Genomic DNA, 20099 nt, shown 5'->3' with positions numbered 1-20099 from the left:
GAGAAAGGTGGCTATACCAGAGGCTTTCTTGCTGCTTTCTTTGCATCTGCCAGATAGGGCCTAGCCTGGAGGAACTCAATAGGTTCTTCTCATGACTGTGAGGAGAGGAGACTAGAGCTGGAGTTGCCTGGCACACAACCCTCAGTTTCAGCTGAGGTCACTAAGCAATCTGGGAGATAGATGGGGCCTGCTAGAGAGAAGGAATTCCTACCATTTCAGATACTGCCATTTTCTGCCATTGCTATTTCCCTAAAGCCTGTCCCTTTCTCTCCATTTTGCAGCATCTCGGTCCTGGATTATCCTTGCTGTACCATCCAGGATTTGCCGGAGCTTACTACAGAGAGTCTGGTAAGCAGAGGGGCATTTGGTAGCTTTTGAAACTGCCAGGTGGCAGAGGCTGGTATTTGCGCTTCCATTTCTTCTCCAGCCCCATAATGCCCTGGTTTGGGAGTTTCAGATCAGTAAAGGAATATTGGCAAGAGCACAGAGGCAGTGGGGGTTTAGAGCTGCTGACCCAGCTGAGAAAAATTTGGAAAAACTGAGCATGGCAATTTGCAGAGAAGAGAAAAGGGTCAGTGACAAACACTAAGGAGAAGAGAGAATTTAGAAAGATAATGGGACTGAAATTGAATGTGAACATCTGTGCTAAATGGCATGGGAAACTCTGCTAGTCTATTCCAAACAATAATCTGTCTCCTTTCCACTATGCAATAGGCTATTCACTTTCCTTTTTCTTTTCTTTCTTTTTTTTTTTTAAGATTTTGTTTATTTATTCATGAGAGACACAGGGAGAGGGAGAAGCAGGCTTCATGCAAGGAGCCCGATGTGGGACTTGATCTCGGATCCTGGAATCATGCTCTGAGCCAAAGGCAGATGCTCAACCACTGAGCCACCCAGGCGTCCCTCACTTTCCTTTTTCATATAGATTATAAAACCCAGGAGTGTGGGATGCCTGAGTGGCTTAAGTGATTGAGCATCTGCCTTCAGCTCATGGCATGATCCCAGGGTCTAGGGATTAAGTCCCACATCAGGCTCCCTGCAGGAAGCCTGCTTCTCCCTCTGCCTATGTCTCTGCTCTCTCTCTGTGTCTCTCATGAATAAATAAATAAAATCTTAAAAAGAAAAAAAAAAACAGGAATGTGTACTTCAGAAAATACCTTGCCTAGGTCTCTCTAAGCCAAAAGTTGGTAAAGCCTCAGCAGAATGACCCAGAAATGTCTTCATCCTGGAAACAACTTTAGGCAAGTCAGAAAAGTCCCTCAGAGTTTGAATTTCACGAAACCAACTGATAAACAGCATATTGAAGAAGATTAACTGTCTGCCTTGTGTAGATATACCTCCTCAGATATACTAAGTCCATACCCTCACCCTGTTGCATTTACTTGGTTTATATCTGTTTCTCCATTTGACTGAAAACTTGAAGGAAGAGATGTTATCCTCTTCATTTTTATATCCCGGGAATCTAGCACTATGTTTGGTACATGAAAGGAACTCAACTGCTGAATGATTGGATGGTAGCACCCATGTGTCCCACAACCCTTTGTCCCCCAACTTTAATACCTGCAAAATGTTGCATCAGGAAACTGTATTATGCACAGATAGAATGATACCTTCTGTGGTACAGGTTTTACAGAACCATAGAATTCTTGGCTGGAGATCCATTTAGCCCAATCCTCTATTTCAAAGATGAAAAACCAGAAGGCTCAGTGAATGAATGATTTGTCATGGTCTCCTCATAAATGATACATCTAGAATTAAAGAAAGACCCATGTTCTAAGATAATAAGTCTAGCACCCTTTTTATTTTATTTTATTTTTGTTTAAAAGATTTTATTAAAAAAAGAAAAAGATTTTATTTATTCATGAGAAAACAGAGAGAGAGAGGCAGAGACATAGGCAGAAAGAGAAGCAGGCTCCATGCAGGGAACCCAATATGGGACTCAATCCCGGGACTCCAGGACCACACTCTGGGCCAAAGGCAGATGCTCAACTGCTGAGCCACCCAGGCATCTCATTTAGCACACTTTATAGCATCAGGGCAGAGATTTTCTGTCTCACTTAGGGAGCTTCTTATCCCTATAGAGAGAAGCATTAAATTATGTAATAACCCTGTTTATGCACGTTATTCAATCTTTAAAATAACTGTATTAGCTTGGTATTACTGTTTTATACATAGAGAAGTTAACTGCCAAAACCTTACAGTTGAAAGCAGTAGAGCCAAGGTGGAGACTTAACATCCCTGCCATTCAGAGGTAGAATGAAGAATACACTTCCTCACATAAAACAATGGTAAACAGCATTAAAATGCTAGTATTAGGTATTTCAAAACATAAAGTCACTTTTATGGCTGAAATCTATTTCTTGATACAATATGTTCTCTTTTCCAAATCCCATATGTAGGAAATTGATGTGAATTATACTGTAAAATCTCTTCTGATTGGCCTCTTGGGAAATGAGCATAAAATTACTGAAATAATTGTTATGCCTCTGAGAAGATTTTATTGTTATCCACAAGCAGGTGAAAGCACATACCTATTCTAAATAAACCAATTCATGCTAGGTATTCCCCTCTCCTTTCTATGAAGCAACAGTGGCACCTGGTGGTTTCATTTGGTAACCACAAATTTTTGGGGTTTTTTTGCTCAAATTTAGGGTATTAATGTTTCCCCTGAGCCTAATCACGGGCTTAACTAGCAAGTTACTCCACATAGGTCCTCAATATAATGGTTTGTTTCTCTAAAAAAATACTCAGACATACTAGTGTTTATATGATTAAGATTTATCTCTTTTCCAGGCTCAGTGAATTAATTGTAAACAGAAAATATACTGGCTTTTATAGATGCGGAGGATTTTCTTTAAATAATATTTCAATTTTTTCCCCTGGTTACAAAATCAGTACATACTATTGCAGAAAATTGGATAAATACAGAAAAATATGGGCAAGAAAACAAAAATACCTTAATTATACTACCTACTTGTTGAGGTGACTGGGTGGCTCAGTTGGTTAAAGCATCTGCCTTCAGCTCAGGTCTGTCTAGCCCTGAGTCAGGCTCCATGCTCAGCTCCCTCTCCCTCTCACCACTCATGCTCTTTTTCCCTCTTCCTCTCTCTCTCTCTCTCTCTTAGTTAAATAAATAAAATCTTTTTTAAAAAATAAAATAAAATAAAAAATTATACTACCTATATGTAACTACTGTTAATATTTTCCTTCAGTTACTATATATATATATAGGTACATACTAATTCATATATATAACACACTTTTTTAAGAAAATAAGGACTTTGTGTTTCAATTTACATAATAAAATTTAAGTGTTTATAATATGACTTTGGACATATTTGAGAACATGATTTTTATTTTTATTTATTTTTTAAGGTTTTATTTATTTATTTACTTATTTATTTATTTATTTATTTATTTATTTATTTATTTATTCATGAGAGACAGAGACAGAGAGAGAGAGAGAGAGACACAGGCAGAGGGAGAAGCAGGCTCCATGCAGGGAGCCTGACGCGGGACTCGATCCCGGGTCTCCAGGATCAGGCCCTGGGCTGAAGGCGGCGCTAAACCGCTGAGCCACCTGGCGTCCCAGAGAACATGATTTTTAATAGCTACACTTGATATTCTATTCCTACAAGGATTTAGCAAAGTGGCAGGAGCATGGAATGTTTCTTTGTGTTCCTCAATTTCTTTAATGAATGTTGTATAGTTTTCTGAGTACAGATCCTTTGCCTCTTTGGTTAGGTTTATTCCAAGGCCTTATGGTTTTTGGTACAATTATAAATGGGATTGACTCCTTAATTTCTCTTTCTTCTGTCTCACTGTCAGTGTATAGAAATGCAACTGATTTCTGTGCATTGATTTTATATCCTGCCACTTTGCTGAATCCTTGTATGAGTTCTAGCAATTTTGGGTGGAGTCTTTTGGCTTTTCCATAGAGTATCATGTCATCTGCAAAGAGGGATAGTTTGACTTCATTGCTGTCACAGATGCCTTTTATCTCTTTTGGTTGTTTGATTGCTGAGGCTAGGACTTCTAGTACTATCTTGAAAACAGTGGTAATAGCAGACATTCCTGACTCTAGGGGAAAAGCTCTGTTTTTATGCATTTGACAGAGTACAGCATCCTTTCTTGATTAAAACTCTTCTTCACAGTGTAGGAATAGGGGGAACATAACCTCAATATCATAAAAGCCATATATGAAAAGCCCACAGCGAATAACACTTTGTTTTGTTTTGAGTTATTTGTTTGTTTACGTATCTCTACCCCCAACATGGGGCTGGAACTTACGACCCTAAGATCAAGAGTCGCACACTTTTCCCAACTGAATCAGCCAAGTGCCCTTAGTAGCACTTCTTTAAAGGCTCAGCCTGATCATAGGCTGACCAAACTCAGTCAGAAGAGTTTTAAAGCGGAGCCGCTTTAAACCAAGAAACCTCACTATTTTTTGTTGTTTCTGGAAACTGTTATCTTCTGCTTGTTTGAAATAACCATTAAAATATGACATAAGAAAGAGCTTCTCTGGGATCCCTGGGTGGCGCAGCGGTTTGGCGCCTGCCTTTGGCCCAGGGCGCGATCCTGGAGACCCAGGATCGAATCCCACGTCGGGCTCCCGGTGCATGGAGCCTGCTTCTCTCTCTCTGCCTGTGTCTCTGCTTCTCTCTCTGTGTGACTATCATAAATAAATAAAAATTAAAAAAAAAAAAAAAGAAAGAGCTTCTTTACCATTAGGTCTTGAAGAAACTGAGAAAGCAGGGGATCAAATCAAATTTCCTCTCAGAAATCATCTTCTCTGTTAGGATTCCAAAAGTGCAACAGAAGATGAACAGTAAATAAAGACAGAATGTCAGGACACCTGGGTGCTCAGTGGTTGAGCATCTCACTTTGACTCAGATCATGATCTTGGAGTCCTGGGATCAAGTTCTACATTGAGTTACCTGCATGGAGCCTGCTTCTCCCTCTGCTTGTGTTTCTGCCTCTCTCTGTGTCTCTCATGAATAAATAAAATCTTAAAAAAAAAAAAAAAGAATGTTAAAATGGAGTTAGAGGTTCAGGGCCTGGTTGGGGCACTTAGGTGATCTTAAGTAAGCCCTTCCTTCCCTCAACCTCAGGTTTTGCTTCTGTGGATGACAGAATTGAACTAGACTTAGCAAGTCTGAAAGCTAAGTCTCCTCTAGTGCTCAGATTCTAACCAGTCTGATTTCCTCAGTACAAAAAGAAGAAACACTCTGTTCTTTCAGCAGTCATTTGAGTCAATTATCCACATAACTGGTGTAAGCCTCTGTTTTTATTTGGCTTGGCTCACTCAGCTGGGTTAGGATGGATCTTGAGAACAGAACCCGCATAATGCCTTAGAGATGCTATGAAAGGGTAGGATGTGATCCCTGAACTGAATTTTTATTTTATTTTTTTTTTTTTTTATTTTTTTCCTGAACTGAATTTTTAGACACAAAGTGTATGTAAACAAATTTTTTAAGTTTTTAATTTTAATTCCAGTATAGTTAATTGCTGTGTTATACTTGTTTCAGGTATACAATCTAATGATTCAACAATTCTATACATTAAAGAAAAAAAACAATTCTATACATTACTCAGTGCTAATCATGATAAGTGTACTCTTTATAGTTAAGAGTCTCTTGGTTTGTCTTTCTCTCTTTTTTTTCCCTTACCCATTTGTTTTGTTTCTTAAATTCTACACATGAGGGAAACCATATGGTATTTATCTTTCTATTTATTTCACTTAGTATTATACTCTAGCTCCATCCATGTTGTTCCAAATGGCAGGATTTCATTCTTTTATATGACTGAAAAATATTCCATTGTATTTATATACCACATCTTCTCTATCCATTTATCTATCAATGCACACTTGGGCTGCTTCCATATCTTGGCTATTGTAAATGGTGCTGCAATAAACATAGGGATGCATATATCCCTTTGAATTAAGGTTTTTGTATTTTTTTGATTAAATACTGAGTAGTACAATCACTAGATCATAGAGTAGTTCTATTTTTAACTTTTTGAGGAACCAGTCTACATTCCCACTAATGGTGCAAGAGAGTTCCTTTTTCTCCACATCCTCACCAACATTTTTTGTTTCTTGTGTTTTTGATTTTAGCCATTCTGGCCACTATGAGGTGACATCTCATTGTAGTTGTGCTATGCATTTCCCTGGTGATGAGTGACGCTGAATATCTTTTCATGTGTCTGTTGGTCATCGGGATGTCTTCTTTGGAGAAATATCTGCTCATGCCTTCTGCCCATTTTTAATTGGTTTATTTGGTTTTTTGGGTGTTGTATCAGTTCTTTATATATTTTGGATACTGACCCTTTGTGTGATATGTCATTTGCAAATATCTTCTCATTCCATAGTTTGCCTTTTAGTTTTGTTTCCTTTGCTGTGCAGCTTTTTATTTTGATGTAGTCCCAATAATTTATTTTGGCTTTTATTTCTCTTGCCTCAGGAGACATATCTAGAAATATGTTGCTATGGTTTGATGTCAGAGAAATTACTGCCTGTGCTCTCTTCTAAGGTTTTTATGGTTTCAGGTCTCACACATAGATCTTTTATCCACTTTGAGTTTATTTTTGTATGCTGAAAGAAAGTGTTCCATTTTCATTCTTAAGCACATAGCTATCCAGTTTTCCCAACATCATTTGTTGAAGAAACTTTTTCCCTATGTATATTCATTCCTACTTTGTCAAAAATTAATTGAACATATAATTGTGGGTGTGTTTTTTTAATGTATTTTATGTATTCCTGAGAAAGAGAGAGAGAAGCAGGCTCCATGCAGTGAGCCTGACGTGGGACTCGATCCCGGGTCTCCAGGCCCAGGCCCTAGGCTGAAGGCGGTGCTAAACCGCTGAACTGCCAGGGCTGCCCTAATTGTGGGTTTATTTCTGGGTTTTCTATTCTGTTGTATTGCTCTGTATGTCTATTTTGTGGCAGTACCATTCTGTTTTGCTTACTACAGCTTTGTAATATAACTTGAAGTCTGGAATTGTGATACCTCTGGTTTTGTTTTTCTTTTTCAAGATTTCTTTACTATTCAGGGTCTTTTGTTGTTTCATGCAAATTTTGGTATTGTTTGTTCTAGTTCTGTGAAAAATGCTGTTGGTATTTTGATAGAGATTGCATTAACTCTATACATTGTTTTGAGTAGTATAGACATTTTAATAATACTCATTCTTTCAATCCATGAGCATGGAATGCCTTTCCATTTCTTTGTATCCTCTTTAATTTCTTTTATCAGTGTTTTATAGTTTTCAGAGTATAAATCTTTATCTCTTTGGTTAAGTTTATTCCAAGGTATTTTATTATTTTTGGTGCAGTTGTAAATGGGATTGCTTTTGTTTTGTTTTGTTTTTTTTTTAATTTTTATTTATTTATGATAGTCACAGAGAGAGAGAGAGGCACAGAGACACAGGCAGAGGGAGAAGCAGGCTCCATGCACCGGGAGCCCGACGTGGGATTCGATCTCGGGTCTCCAGGATCGCGCCCTGGGCCAAAGGCAGGCGCCAAACCGCTGCGCCACCCAGGGATCCCTGGGATTGCTTTTGTAAACAAGTGTTTATACAAGTGAAACATGGGCAAATATTTTCTTTTTTCAACTTTCACCAGTAGAAAGTGAGTAAAGGTCTTGCTTTAGATAGTGTGAAGTAGGGCAGCCTGGGTGGCTCAGCAGTTTAGTGCCTGCCTTTGGCCCAGGGTGTTATCCTGGAGACCCGGGATCAAGTCCCACATCAGGCTCCCTGCATGGAGCCTGCCTCTCCCTCTGCCTCTCTCTCTCTGTGTCTCTCATGAATAAATAAATAAAATCTTAAAAAAAAAAAAAAAAGATAGTGTGAAGTAACAGAAACAAGAGAATATGGCCAAGTGCTGCTGCTCATAAAATCTATCTCTCCACAGAAGTTTACATTTTACTCAGTATGCTGAGTTCTGCCCTCCCAAAAAAAGAGAAAAATTAAATTAACATAAACAAGAAAACAAAAACCCCTCAAGTCTGGCAAATCTGAAAAGGCATCCCATGGAGCTAGAGGTCTGCTGAAAAATGGATTATCTGTTGGTTTGGAAAAAAGGCAGAAGGCTTAAGTAGGGCTCCATGCAGAGCTTATTGCTACAAACAGACAACAACCTGGGGATGCATTATCCTGAGAGAACATTGACTAGCATGTGTTTTTTTTTCTTTCTTTCTTTCCTACTTTCTTTTTTTAAGATTTTATTTATTGGGGAGCCTGAATGGCCCAGTCAGTTAAGCATCTGCCTTTGGCTTAGGTCATGATCCTGGGGTCCTGGGATCAGGCTCCCTGCTCCTTGGGGAGCCTGCTTCTCCCTCTATCTGCCACTCCCCCTGCTTGTGCTCGTGCTCTCTGTCAAGTAAATAAATAAAATCTTTTATTTATTTTTTTTAAGATTTTATTTATTTATTCATGATAGACATAGAGAGAGAGGGGCAGAGACACAGGCAGAGGGAGAAGCAGGCTCCATGCCGGGACCCCAACATGGGACTCGATCTGGGGACTCCAGGATCACGGCCCAGGCCAAAGGCGGGCGCTAAACCACTGAGCCACCCAGGGATCCCAAAATCTTTTAAAAAAGAGAGTGTCTGGGTGACTCGGTAGATTAGGCATCTGCTTTCAGGTTGTGATCCTGGGGTCCTGAAATGGAGTCCTGCATCAGGCTCTCTGCTCTGCAGGGAGCCTGCTCCTCTCTCTCCCTCTGTCTCTCTCTCTCTCCATCTCTCATAAATCAATCAAGCAATCAATCAATCAATCTTTGGAAACATAAAAAGATCATGACCTGAGCTGAAGGTAGATGCTTAATCAACAGAGCCACCCAGGCACCTGTGTTCTTTCAGTGACCACTTCAGGCAACATCTGATGAAGCAAGAAATGGGACTAGTTTTAGTCGGTGGGGCAGCATTATCAGAAAGAAAAGAGAGTAAGGCCCTGGGCAGATGAGACCATCTTCATGAAGGAACTAGAGTGTCTTTCCTGGGACTCTTGAGACTGACCTTTGATGAAAAGGTAGCCACAATCAGCTTACTTTCACTTAAAACTTCACTTTTGAACCAAATGGAGAAAGTGGAGGTAAATCACAGTACTAAATTAAATGATCAGAGGTGAAAGGATCTGAAATATGGTGTAATTCAACCTCTTACAAGAAACAAGGAAATGACTTATCTACCATCATACAGCCATGGTCAAAGCCATTATCCAGGTGTCTACTATCTACTCCAGGGCTGCTTCTACAAGCCACACCCCTTTTTTTGTTTTGTTTTGTTTTGTTTTGTTTTGTTTTAAGGTGAGCTCTACACCCAACATGTGCCTTGAACTCAGACCCCAAGATTAAGAGTCTCATGCTCTACCAATGGAGCCAGCCAAGCACCTCTTCCATATTATGTTTTGAAGTGCTAAGGAATGCAAGGCTCTTTATGCTGCTATCATATTAGAAATCAGGATAAAGGAAGCTCATAGTGGAGATATACATAGCTTCTCCCATATGTTCTCTGTTTCCCCTGCTTAAAAAAAATAATAGACATTTAAGAGTTCATTCCTCTGTTAGACACGCAAGATGGAACATCTATAGAACCTACCTGTTTTGGGCAAGCCTACTAGCTGATGCACTAGAGTGGAAACTCCCATGGAAGTTTCTCTTAGAAGGAAATAGATGGTTCTCTAGGAACTAGTTCTAAACACAATATTGAACATTTACTACAGGAAGGAGAACATTTTTTTTCTAAATAATATTTCAAAAAGGGATCCCTGGGTGGCGCAGCGGTTTGGCGCCTGCCTTTGGCCCAGGGTGCGATCCTGGAGACCCAGGATCGAATCCCATGTCAGGCTCCCGGTGCATGGAGCCTGCTTCTCCCTCTGCCTGTGTCTCTGCCTCTCTCTCTCTGTGTGACTATCATAAATAAATAAAAATTAAAAATAATAATAATAATATTATTTCAAAAAGTTTTCCTGGAACTTTTTGACCCTTAGTAGTCCTATTTATTTCTTAGTAGAGCCTAATAATCTTGGATGTTCATTCCACATTAGATGTATGTCTGTCTTGCTTGCTTTGGATAAATTTGGTAAAGGAGGGGGTAATTTTCCATTCTTCAGACAACAGTTCACTTCTACATATTGTCTCCTACTCTTACATTCTCCAATCAAATTGTAGGCATGAGGAATTTCCAAGATGTTAGTTTGGCTACCATGCATGCTCATTGATTTACATAGCTTTTGATTCCAGTATATTTCCAGACCCCCAAATCCAGAAGGACTCTTTATTTTTGCCCTTGAAAGATTTTCTGTGAGTAGATACCTGTTTCTAATCTGACATCCATCTGTTATCTCTGGTTGGGTGTTCACAAGCTATCAATAAACATACAAGAGAAACGCCTGGTTAGAATTTACCATCTACCATTTTTGCTTCCATGCTAGAGAATTAAGCAATTCACTGCAATAGAGTTTGATAAAGGAGGATGGAAGATGATTTTAAAAATTAAGTCATAATGAATATCAGATCTATCTTAACATAGTTTGAAATCTACCAGAATAGGGCCACCTGGCTGGCTCAATCAGTATATTGAGCATGACTCGATCTTGGAGTCATGAGTTCTAGCCCCACATTGGGCATACAGCCTACTTAAAAAAAGGAAGAAAGGAAGAAAGAAAAGGAGGAAGGAAGGAATCTACCAGAATAACTCCTAGCAGTTGTAAACAGTTTATATAAGTACAAGGTATAAGGGGGTTAAATTCTATCATCTCTTTTCTTTTTTTTTTTTAAGATTTTATTTATTTATTCATAGAAATGCAGAGAGAGAGGCAGAGACACAGGCAGAGGGAGAAGCAGGCTCCATGCAGAGAGCCTGACGTGGGACTCGATCCAGGGTCTCCAGATCATGCCCTGGGCTGCAGGCGGCGCTAAACCGCTGCGCCACCGGGGCTGCCTTATCATCTCTTTTCTGATTTTAAAGCAGAAAGTAACACAAGAAGGCTTGCTTGAGTGAGGTTCCTATGTTCATGTATCCTCTTTCTAATCAGTACTTGCTCTAGGTTAAGCCTTCCAGGATTGTCAGCTGTGTGCTTTCAGATGAAGAGTATTGCATGCTTTGAGGCCTTAGTGTGTGAAGAGCAGAATGGTGAGGAGGTAGCATTTCAGGCTTCTGTGGGAATGAAAGCCTTATAGGTATTGAGGTAATGGTGGGCCTGCCTTATTACAGGAAGCTGGAGACAACAACCAGTTCTGTTGGAGGAACCTCTTTTCCTGCATCAACCTTCTGAGGCTACTCAATAAACTGACCAAATGGAAGCATTCCAGAACAATGGTGAGTGGGGCTTCAGATAGTGGTAGTGTCCATCTGACTAAATTTTTTTAATCTTAAATATTTATGGACTTCCTGCTTTGTGAGCTCTATAGAGCTCTGAATGCTACATAAGGTGAGCACCTAATTCTGGGCACTTATTCTATATGAAATAATTATTCATAGTCCATTTCTTTACAAGGAGCTGAAAATGGACTATCCCCCAGGGCAGCTCTGGTTGGAAAGTTAGCATTGTTATTTGGATTATAAGCACATCCCAAATGCAAGTCTAAGATTATTCATTGCAGTACAAATCATGAAAGATTGGAAACAACCTAAAGCCTATTAATACAGGACCAACTGGTTAAATAATATTGGTACATCCTTATAATAGAATATTATACAACCATTAAAAGGAATGAGGCAGGAAAAAAGAATGAGGCAGTTCTATACTGATGCAGAGTAACTTTCAAGATACATTGTTAAATAAAAAGCAAGGTATAGAACAATGTGACAGGATATGTAGTTGGCTGTGGGTTTTGTTAATAAAAATAATATATGTGTACATAGAATTATGTATCCAGGAGATACATAAGAAGCTGGTAACAGTAGAAATGGAATGTGTGGCTGAACAATTATTTTGCCTTTATATCATGTACTTTGAATATTAGAAACTTTGAATTGTGACATATAAATGGAGTGGTTCCTCTATGTTCTTGAAGACTAAATATGAATAGAACCTGGACCATAGATTCCCAAAAGCTCCCCCAGGGTATTGAGACCAGTTAAGTTTGGCTTAATTTTTCTGTGAGTTGGAAGTTGCAAGAAACTTATCTGCCTTTATTCACTCCCACCTCTCTTCAAATGGGTAGATGCTGGTAGTATTCAAATCTGCTCCAATCTTAAAGCGAGCCCTCAAGGTCAAACAGGCCATGCTGCAACTTTATGTTCTGAAGCTGCTAAAAATACAGACCAAGTATCTGGGGCGCCAGTGGAGGAAAAGCAACATGAAAACCATGTCAGCCATCTATCAGAAAGTACGCCACCGCATGAATGATGACTGGGCTTATGGGAATGGTGAGTATTGTCAGAGCTCTTGACCTCCAGGAGTTGCCCAGTTATTTAAACAAACTAAATAAACATTTATCTCTACTCTTTTGGTATGAATTGTTACACAGTTTAGTTTGGATGAGAAAATATGTGATTATAGGCAGGTACTGATATAACAAACTTTAAGGTTACTGCCCCAAATTCTAGCATGTGCTCTGGTCCTATATTAACTATAAAAATCCATTTTAGGGGCACCTGGCTGGTTGGTTCAGTCAGTAGAACATGCAACTAGTGATCTCAGGATTGAGAGTTTGAGCCCCACATTGTAGATAGAGTTTGCTTTAAAAATTTTTTCCCATTTTATAAAACAAGCAAATTGAGATAATTACCTCCTTTTGAAAACATTCCTTTAAAAGACAGATTTCTCCAAGAGGTTTCTAAAATTAAAATAACCTTTTATTATTAAAAAGCAATTAGATAAAGCAAAAAAAGCAGCCTTCCTGGGTGACTCAGTTGGAAGAGGACATGACTCTTGATCTCAAGGTTGTGAGTTCAAGCCCCAAGTTGGATATAGATATTACCTGAATAAACTTCAAAAAAAAAATAGAAAATACAAGTCAGAAACTTACTATATCACCATATTTATGCCTTTGTACCACCTGAAGATTGTTACTGTTAAATCTTACTGTATATTCTTCTAGATCTTTTTCTTTACATATGTATACTTTTTACTTTAAGAAAATTATACATACCTTTTCATCACCTTTTTTCAGTTAACATTATCTACATCATAAGTCCATATTCAGAATTCCCCAGTTGCCCCCAAATATTCTTTTTTTAAAAGTTTTGTTTATTTAAGTAATCTCTACACCCAATGTGGGGCTCAGATTCATGACCCCAAGATCAAGAGTCGCATGCTCTTCCGATTGAGCCAGCCAGGCACCCCCCCAAAATGTTTTTTAAAGCTGTTTTTTCCAAGTCATCATCCAGCCCAGGGCCACAAATTCATCTGGCTGTTCTATCCTTTTATTTGTTAAATCTAGCAGTGTTTTGTTTTCATTTTTTTCCATAATGCTAATTGAAGAACTAGGTCAGTCACCCTGCAGAATATCCACCTTCTGGATTTATCTCTAGCTTCTTTGTGGCATCATTTACCTTTTTTCTCTATCTCTCATATTACCTAAAAACTGAAAGTTATTTTTTTAATAAAGATTTTATTTATTTATTCATGAGAGACAGAGAGAGCAGAGACACAGGCAGAGGGAGAAGCAGGCTCCACGCAGGGAGCCCAATGTGGGACTGGATCCCGGGACTCAGGATCACATCCTGCGCAGCAGGCAAAAGCTCAACCACTGAGCCACCCAGGTGTCCCTAAACTGAAAGTTAGATCTGAAGGTTCGATGGATTCAGTTTAAACTTTTCAGCTATAGTACATTTGAGGTACCATTGGGAACTGCGTATTGTCTAACATTAGGAGACATTATAATATCTGGTTGACGTATGATAGATTCACCAAAGTTTGGAAGAATTTAGTTTGGAGAGCTTTTTCATTGTATTGACATTTGCTATAGTAGGATTTGACCATTATTTGCATAATTGTATTTAAGAATTTTTGGTAAAATGACTAATGACTTGTCTTTGCTGGGATTTGTAACCTGCCTGAATTTTAGAGAATGCTGCAGTAAAGAACCCACAAAACTAAGGGAAGTATATGATTGGCCGATAACAAGCCAGGAGCAACTTCTATGAGACATAAAGCCAATTAACTATTTAAATTCTTGTAGGTTTTTAAAACATGAAAATGTTTTATCCTGCAAATGGCATGTCTGTTGTTGCTGCTATCATGAGTCCAAACCCAATCTGTACTTCCTTAAGATAAACCATTATGGGGGCCTGGCTGGCTTAGTCAGTAGAGCATGTACCCTTGATCTTGGGGTCTTGAGTTTGAGCCCCATGTTGGGTTTAGAGACTATTTAAAATAAAAATTTTAAAAAAATATATATATATATACCATTGAGTGTGAGACATAAGAGATCGGGGAAAGACAGATCTCTAGCCCTGAAATAAGTGTCTGAGTGGGATAAATAGAATAAAGCAGATTATCTGTTTTCTCTTTTTACCTTCCTAGAAGCTTTCACCTAATAATTTTAACATAAGCCGACACATACACTTATCACATGCTGGGAGAGGTCACAGGGAATCAGTAAAGTCTTCAGAATTGATCCATTCTGATTCTCCTGGTTGTACCCCTTCCTGCCTCTTTCCATTCCTTGAGAGCTGATGATTCCATTCAAATGGGTAACTCCTGTCCCCTAGGAAAGCTCAGTAAAGGGAATTGAGTTGCCACTTTTGAAAATATAATACATATAACTAGTAAGAAAGTAAAATAATGAAGGGCAGCCCAGGTGGCTCAGCGGCTTAGCACCGCCTTCAGCCCAGGGTGTGATCCTGGAGACCCCGGATCGAGTCCCATGTCAGGCTCCCTGCATGGAGCCTGCTTCTCCCGCTGCCTGTGTCTCTGCCTCTCTCTCTCTCTCTCTCTCTCTCTCTCTGTGTGTGTGTCTCATGAATAAATAAATAAAATCTTAAAAAAAAATAATGAAAATACAGTAAAAAAAAAAAAAGTCAATCTCTCTCAGGGGACCTGTTTCCTTCTCAGTGGTAATCACTGTTAGCAGTGTCTAGACTGCCCTTCCAAAGATAGTCTCTAGGGCACCGGCGTGGCTCAGTGGTTGAGCATCTGCCTTGAGTCGTGACCCCACATCCTGGGATCAAGTACTGCATCAGGCTCCCCACAGGGAGCCTGCTTCTCCCTTTGCCCTCTCTTTGTCTCTCATGAATAAATAAAATCTAAAAAAAAAAACAAACAGATAGTCTCTGCATATACAAGTATATTTTTTAACCTGGAGTGGCAGTATATTATGCACTTACTTTGTATGTTGCCCTCCACAAAAAGGGAATTCTGAGCAGTCCATTCTTTGTTGTTTTTTTTTTTTTTAAGATTTTATTTATCCATGAGAGATACAGAGAGAGGCAGGCTCCCTGCGAGGAGCCTGATGTGGGACTCAATCCCAAGATGCCGGGATCACGACCCGAGCCAAAGGCAGATACTCAACCACTGAGCCACCCAGGTGCCCCCGTTTCATTGTTCTTATCCCATAGGCCATGCTTTATGATAAGAGGAGCAGAGTCCTGAGTTATATACATGTTCTTCTTCCTCTCTTCCCAATACAGACATCGATGCCAGGCCATGGGACTTCCAAGCAGAAGAATGTACCTTGAGGGCCAATATTGAGGCTTTTAACAGCCGCCGGTATGACAAACCCCAGGACTCTGAATTTTCACCTGTGGATAACTGCTTGCAGAGTGTGCTGGGGCAGAGGTTGGATCTGCCTGAGGACTTCCACTATTCATATGAGCTGTGGCTGGAGAGAGAGGTGTTTTCACAGCCCATCTGTTGGGAGGAGCTGCTCCAGAATCACTGACTGAGCTCTTAAGAACAAAGCATCTGATAGAAGGGGTTTGGTTCCAATAAATGGTGCTCTGCCTACCCTGCCCTTTTAGCCTCTGTTTCCAGCTCTGAGAATGCTTGTCCAGGGGAGAGCTGGCCTAGCCCAAGGACATCCAGTGTGGTGCAGGGCCATCCTGGGGACTTTGGGCCTGGAGATAGAGCAAGGCTAGGATCCTGAGTCAAAACAAATTGGTCAACTTGCCCTGGAGTCAGTTGGGTACCCAGCTGGCCTTGAAAATCTGCTGGATCAGTCCTGCAGGCTCTTTTGTGGGACTGCTCCCTGCTTTAGTCTTACCCAGAACTAGGCTAGCCTTTGCTGGCCCGAAGAGTGAGAACAAGTTTATTACAGCATTTGACCCATGATATTCGTCATAGATAATGAGAGAGGCAAGTCATAAAATAGGGAGAACATTTCCTTCTTGCTCACTCTGGATTCCTAGGACTTTCAAGTTTGAAATTAAGTCTAGATTTTACATTTAAAATTTTGACACCTCTTTCTAAAATTATTAGTTCAAAAAAAATATTACCTCAAAGATGATTTTAGAGCACCTGCATCTTCTCTGTAAAGGATGATGATTTACTCTTACCTAAAGACTGCATGTTACAGTAAGGTATATTGTGTAAAGTGTTTTTTCCTCTACTCCTGAAGAGATGTATGTTCAATCTGAAATTCTCTGTGTATTCTGTATAGGGCATGGAGTGCTCTGCCATAGGCAGTCTGAAATAGGCCTCCTCTAAGGATGTTTCATGTTTTTCTTAATCTACTTCAGTCTTCAAATGACTGAGTACACTGTAAAAAGTCATCCTTTTCATCCAATTCATTTTTTAAATGACAAGTAACTGCAGGAGGTTTTATTTATTGGGATGGCATGTCCATTTCTGCTCATGATCGATTTATTTTTTAATTGGATAGAGTAGCAAGAGCATCACAGCTTACCATTTTTCTTCTATGTCGATTAATGATATTTTTTTTCCTTTTTACTGCAAGTGCTTTCAAAGTGTCATGTGGAGATTTAGCAATATTGTTCCTACCTAAAAATATTGCACGTTTATTTGAAAATACAGGGATTGATGTACCAACCTCTAAATTTCTTTTACAGCAGAATCACATATTTATTGGGGCACCTGGGTGGCTCAGTCAGTTAAGTGTCTGACTCTTGATTTTGGCTCAGGTCATGATCTCTAGATCGTGAGATCGTGCTGGAGCACTCAGCAGGGAGTCTGCCTGAGATTCTCTCTCTTCCTCTGTCCCTCCCCCACTCCACGCACTCTCTCTCATATAAATAAATAAGTCTTTAAAAAAAAATCACATACTTCTTGACAGAAACAAAGTTTTTAGAAAAGCTTCTGATTCAGTCAGGATCATTTTATTTCTCTTCTGTCCCCACAGTTATGTCATCTATATTTTCAAGCTTTTTTATTTTAAATGCCCTCCCCCCGACAGAGACACTACTGCATTGTTTTTATGATAGCATCAGGTCAATTTGTGACAGGAAGTCTAGTAAAAAATGGCTTATTTACTTTGTCAACTACAGTTTGATTTGGAAGTCATGATACAGTTATTAACCATATCCAAAGGAGCTAGACCAGAACTCTAACTAAAGCTTGGATTTCACCTCTTTGAGCTTTAGGGTAGCAGGATTTCTATTTTTATGGAAAGGTCATGAAGAATATATGTAATGGATGACACTTCTTGAAATAATTGGTAAATTTTACCTGAGTAGGACAGCTGTCCTCGCTGCAATCAAAGTAATTCACTGAGCATATCATCTGCAAATCCTATTAATTTATTTTAATGTGGTTTAACTGAAAAGACAATTTTCAAGGAAAGAGCAGTCATCAATCTATTTCTCTTAAAACCATATAGTATTTAATTTGTGTCAAGAACAAATAAGTTGCCCTTTTAAAAATATGCACATGAATGCTTTCAGAGGCAAGACGTATGCTAAGCTTTAACATTTCATACTTTTTTTACAAATCTTGTTTAAGGGAATATTCTCAGTGCAGATGGAGAAACTGAGATACCAAGAAAAGTGATTAGTTTCAAATCACAACATTTTTTCGCTGACTTGCTGGGATAGTATTCAGGTAATGACAGCCAGCCCCATATGTTAAAGCAACTGATCTGAATCTTCCAATCTGAGAACCCACGTGGTTAGGAATAAATTCAGATTAACCAACCTCCAAAGACTTACTGTTACTACTTAGAAGAACATCATTTGAGTGATTTATAGAGGATTTTATTTGTGAATATTTCAGTAAAATCTGTGTTGATTGTTGATGACACTGTTTATCTACTGAAAGCACTTTAATAAAAAGAAATTGAACTGGAGTTAGAAATTTAGTACTTAATTCTTCAACACAAAAGAATCTTAAAAAACAGATACAGAAAGTATTCCCTGGGGTAGACTAATACAAACAGCTGCAAAAATCCCAGTGGCTTATGACATATCTTTATTTCTTGTTTCTGGGGATGAGCTGCAGCTCTATTCTACTCAGGTTAACTTGCTAGATTTAGCTCTGCTCACACATCATCTTATTCTGGCACAAGGCTGATGGAATAGCTCCTGCCTGGGACATACTGTTGTCATGGTAAAGGGCAGGAGCAAGCACCAAACCATACCATGCAAGCACCTGAGGGTGCTTCAAGCTCCTGCTTGGATGTATCATAAGTCAAATTGCTCATGTTCCACTGGCAAAAAACAGTTCACATGGGGCAAGCCTAACATTGGGCCAGAGAAGTATATTCTACCTACAGGAAGACAGTTGCAACCAGACATATGGGTAGACAGTGAGTCACAGCAGCTTCTCAGTGAGCTTTTAAGATTGGTGGCAGGGCTTTCGTAGAGATTCTTGAGAATTTCCACAGCTTTCCAGTGAGCATTTGAAACCACCCATTGCAGTGCTTTATGCTGATATTTTCAGTTGAGATTTTCTTGACCTTTTGTGTCCATAGTTCCCCTAGCACTTCCACCTAACAAGAATCTTTATTATATAAAGACAGTTCTATAAACGAACAGGTGTTTTGATGATTTCTTTTTCTCCCACAAGTAGTTGTGATGAGTTTGAATTCTTTCCTCTAGGGCTTCTTGAGATGACCTATATTTACAATAAAACAAGTTGAGGCTCAAAATGCAGCTGTACTTCTGAAACAAAAATGACATTGGTTCATACAACAATCAGACTTGTGATGTTGGTCTCATCGATGCTATTGTTGAGCTAAGTAACACCACCTTAATATCCAGGCAAGGTCAGGTTTGAACTTTGCAACTCTCTGGCACTCTGTAAAGCTAGATGCTAAGTCTAGCTTTTCAGAGGCAGAGAGTCTTGCCACTATCTCAGAAATATTGGACATGGCCTATTAACATCTGCTCTACCTATAATATATAATTCCAGTACAGACTTTTCAGTAATGGCACAATAAAATGTTTTCTGTAGATAATAAAATGTTATGGGATTTATAAACAACTTTTATAAAACACCCAGTAGCTTTTAGAGCCCCTACTGCTATTCTTACATGTATTTAATACTAGTACATATTTCAATGGATATTTTATATGATGCTTTTCAACATGAGACATCAAATATATACATAAACACATAAAATACATTTTAGAGTAAAAATGTCTACATCATGATTTTATCAACTATACTAAATAAAACTTGTCTGCCTCTGGGCCTCCTGCTTTCTTGTTTTCTCTAAACCATAAAACAAAGAAGAGTATCGTGATAGTGAAGAAAATTACCTTCCATATAATCTCACTACTCAACAATGAGCTATTTACATGGTGGAAATGTGTAATCTCTAAAATAGGGCAGAACAAAGGGAGAGATCAAAGCTCTGTCTATATTAGAGCTTTTGGAGCAACATGCAAATGATTTTGGAAATATTGGCATGGGTAAGTCCTAATTGGTGATTTGGGGGAGAGTTCATGAATTATATTTTACCTATTTTTTCCATTAATGAATTTTCAGTAGCATCTGGTATTCCTTCAGAAGTCCTGCTATGGAAAGTTCATAAAATATAAGTCCTGAGTACCTTACACTTTCAAACACCTTTTCCAGATGAATGCATTTTCTAAATGTTTGGCTATTCTAATGTTAATTGTAAAATGTTAAACCTCAGTATTTGGAAGATTTTTCACGGAAATGTATTCTTGAGTTGAAGGGATCAGAGATCATCTAGGACTGTCTCCATCCAATGCAAGAATTCCTTTAATTAGTATCACCTATGTGTTTAGCCT

The 20099-nt window shown here is 39.0% G+C and overlaps 1 protein-coding gene across 1 annotated transcript in view; it reads left to right on the top strand.

Moving 5' to 3' along the window:
* STRIP2 (striatin interacting protein 2) overlaps positions 1-18187 on the top strand; it is a 49041-nt gene extending 30854 nt beyond the window's left edge. Inside the window, exons 18-21 of the mRNA XM_038556544.1 lie at positions 282-348; positions 11214-11318; positions 12167-12371; positions 15579-18187. Coding sequence (XP_038412472.1) covers positions 282-348; positions 11214-11318; positions 12167-12371; positions 15579-15829 — 628 coding nt within the window. The 3' untranslated portion in view covers positions 15830-18187. The remainder of the gene's footprint in view (positions 1-281; positions 349-11213; positions 11319-12166; positions 12372-15578) is intronic.
* The last annotated feature ends 1912 nt before the right edge of the window (positions 18188-20099 follow it).

Source organism: Canis lupus, chromosome 14 (assembly GCF_011100685.1).
Source record: "Canis lupus familiaris isolate Mischka breed German Shepherd chromosome 14, alternate assembly UU_Cfam_GSD_1.0, whole genome shotgun sequence".
Taxonomy (NCBI): Eukaryota; Metazoa; Chordata; class Mammalia; order Carnivora; family Canidae; genus Canis; species Canis lupus.
This window is presented reverse-complemented; position numbering and strand designations above follow the sequence as displayed.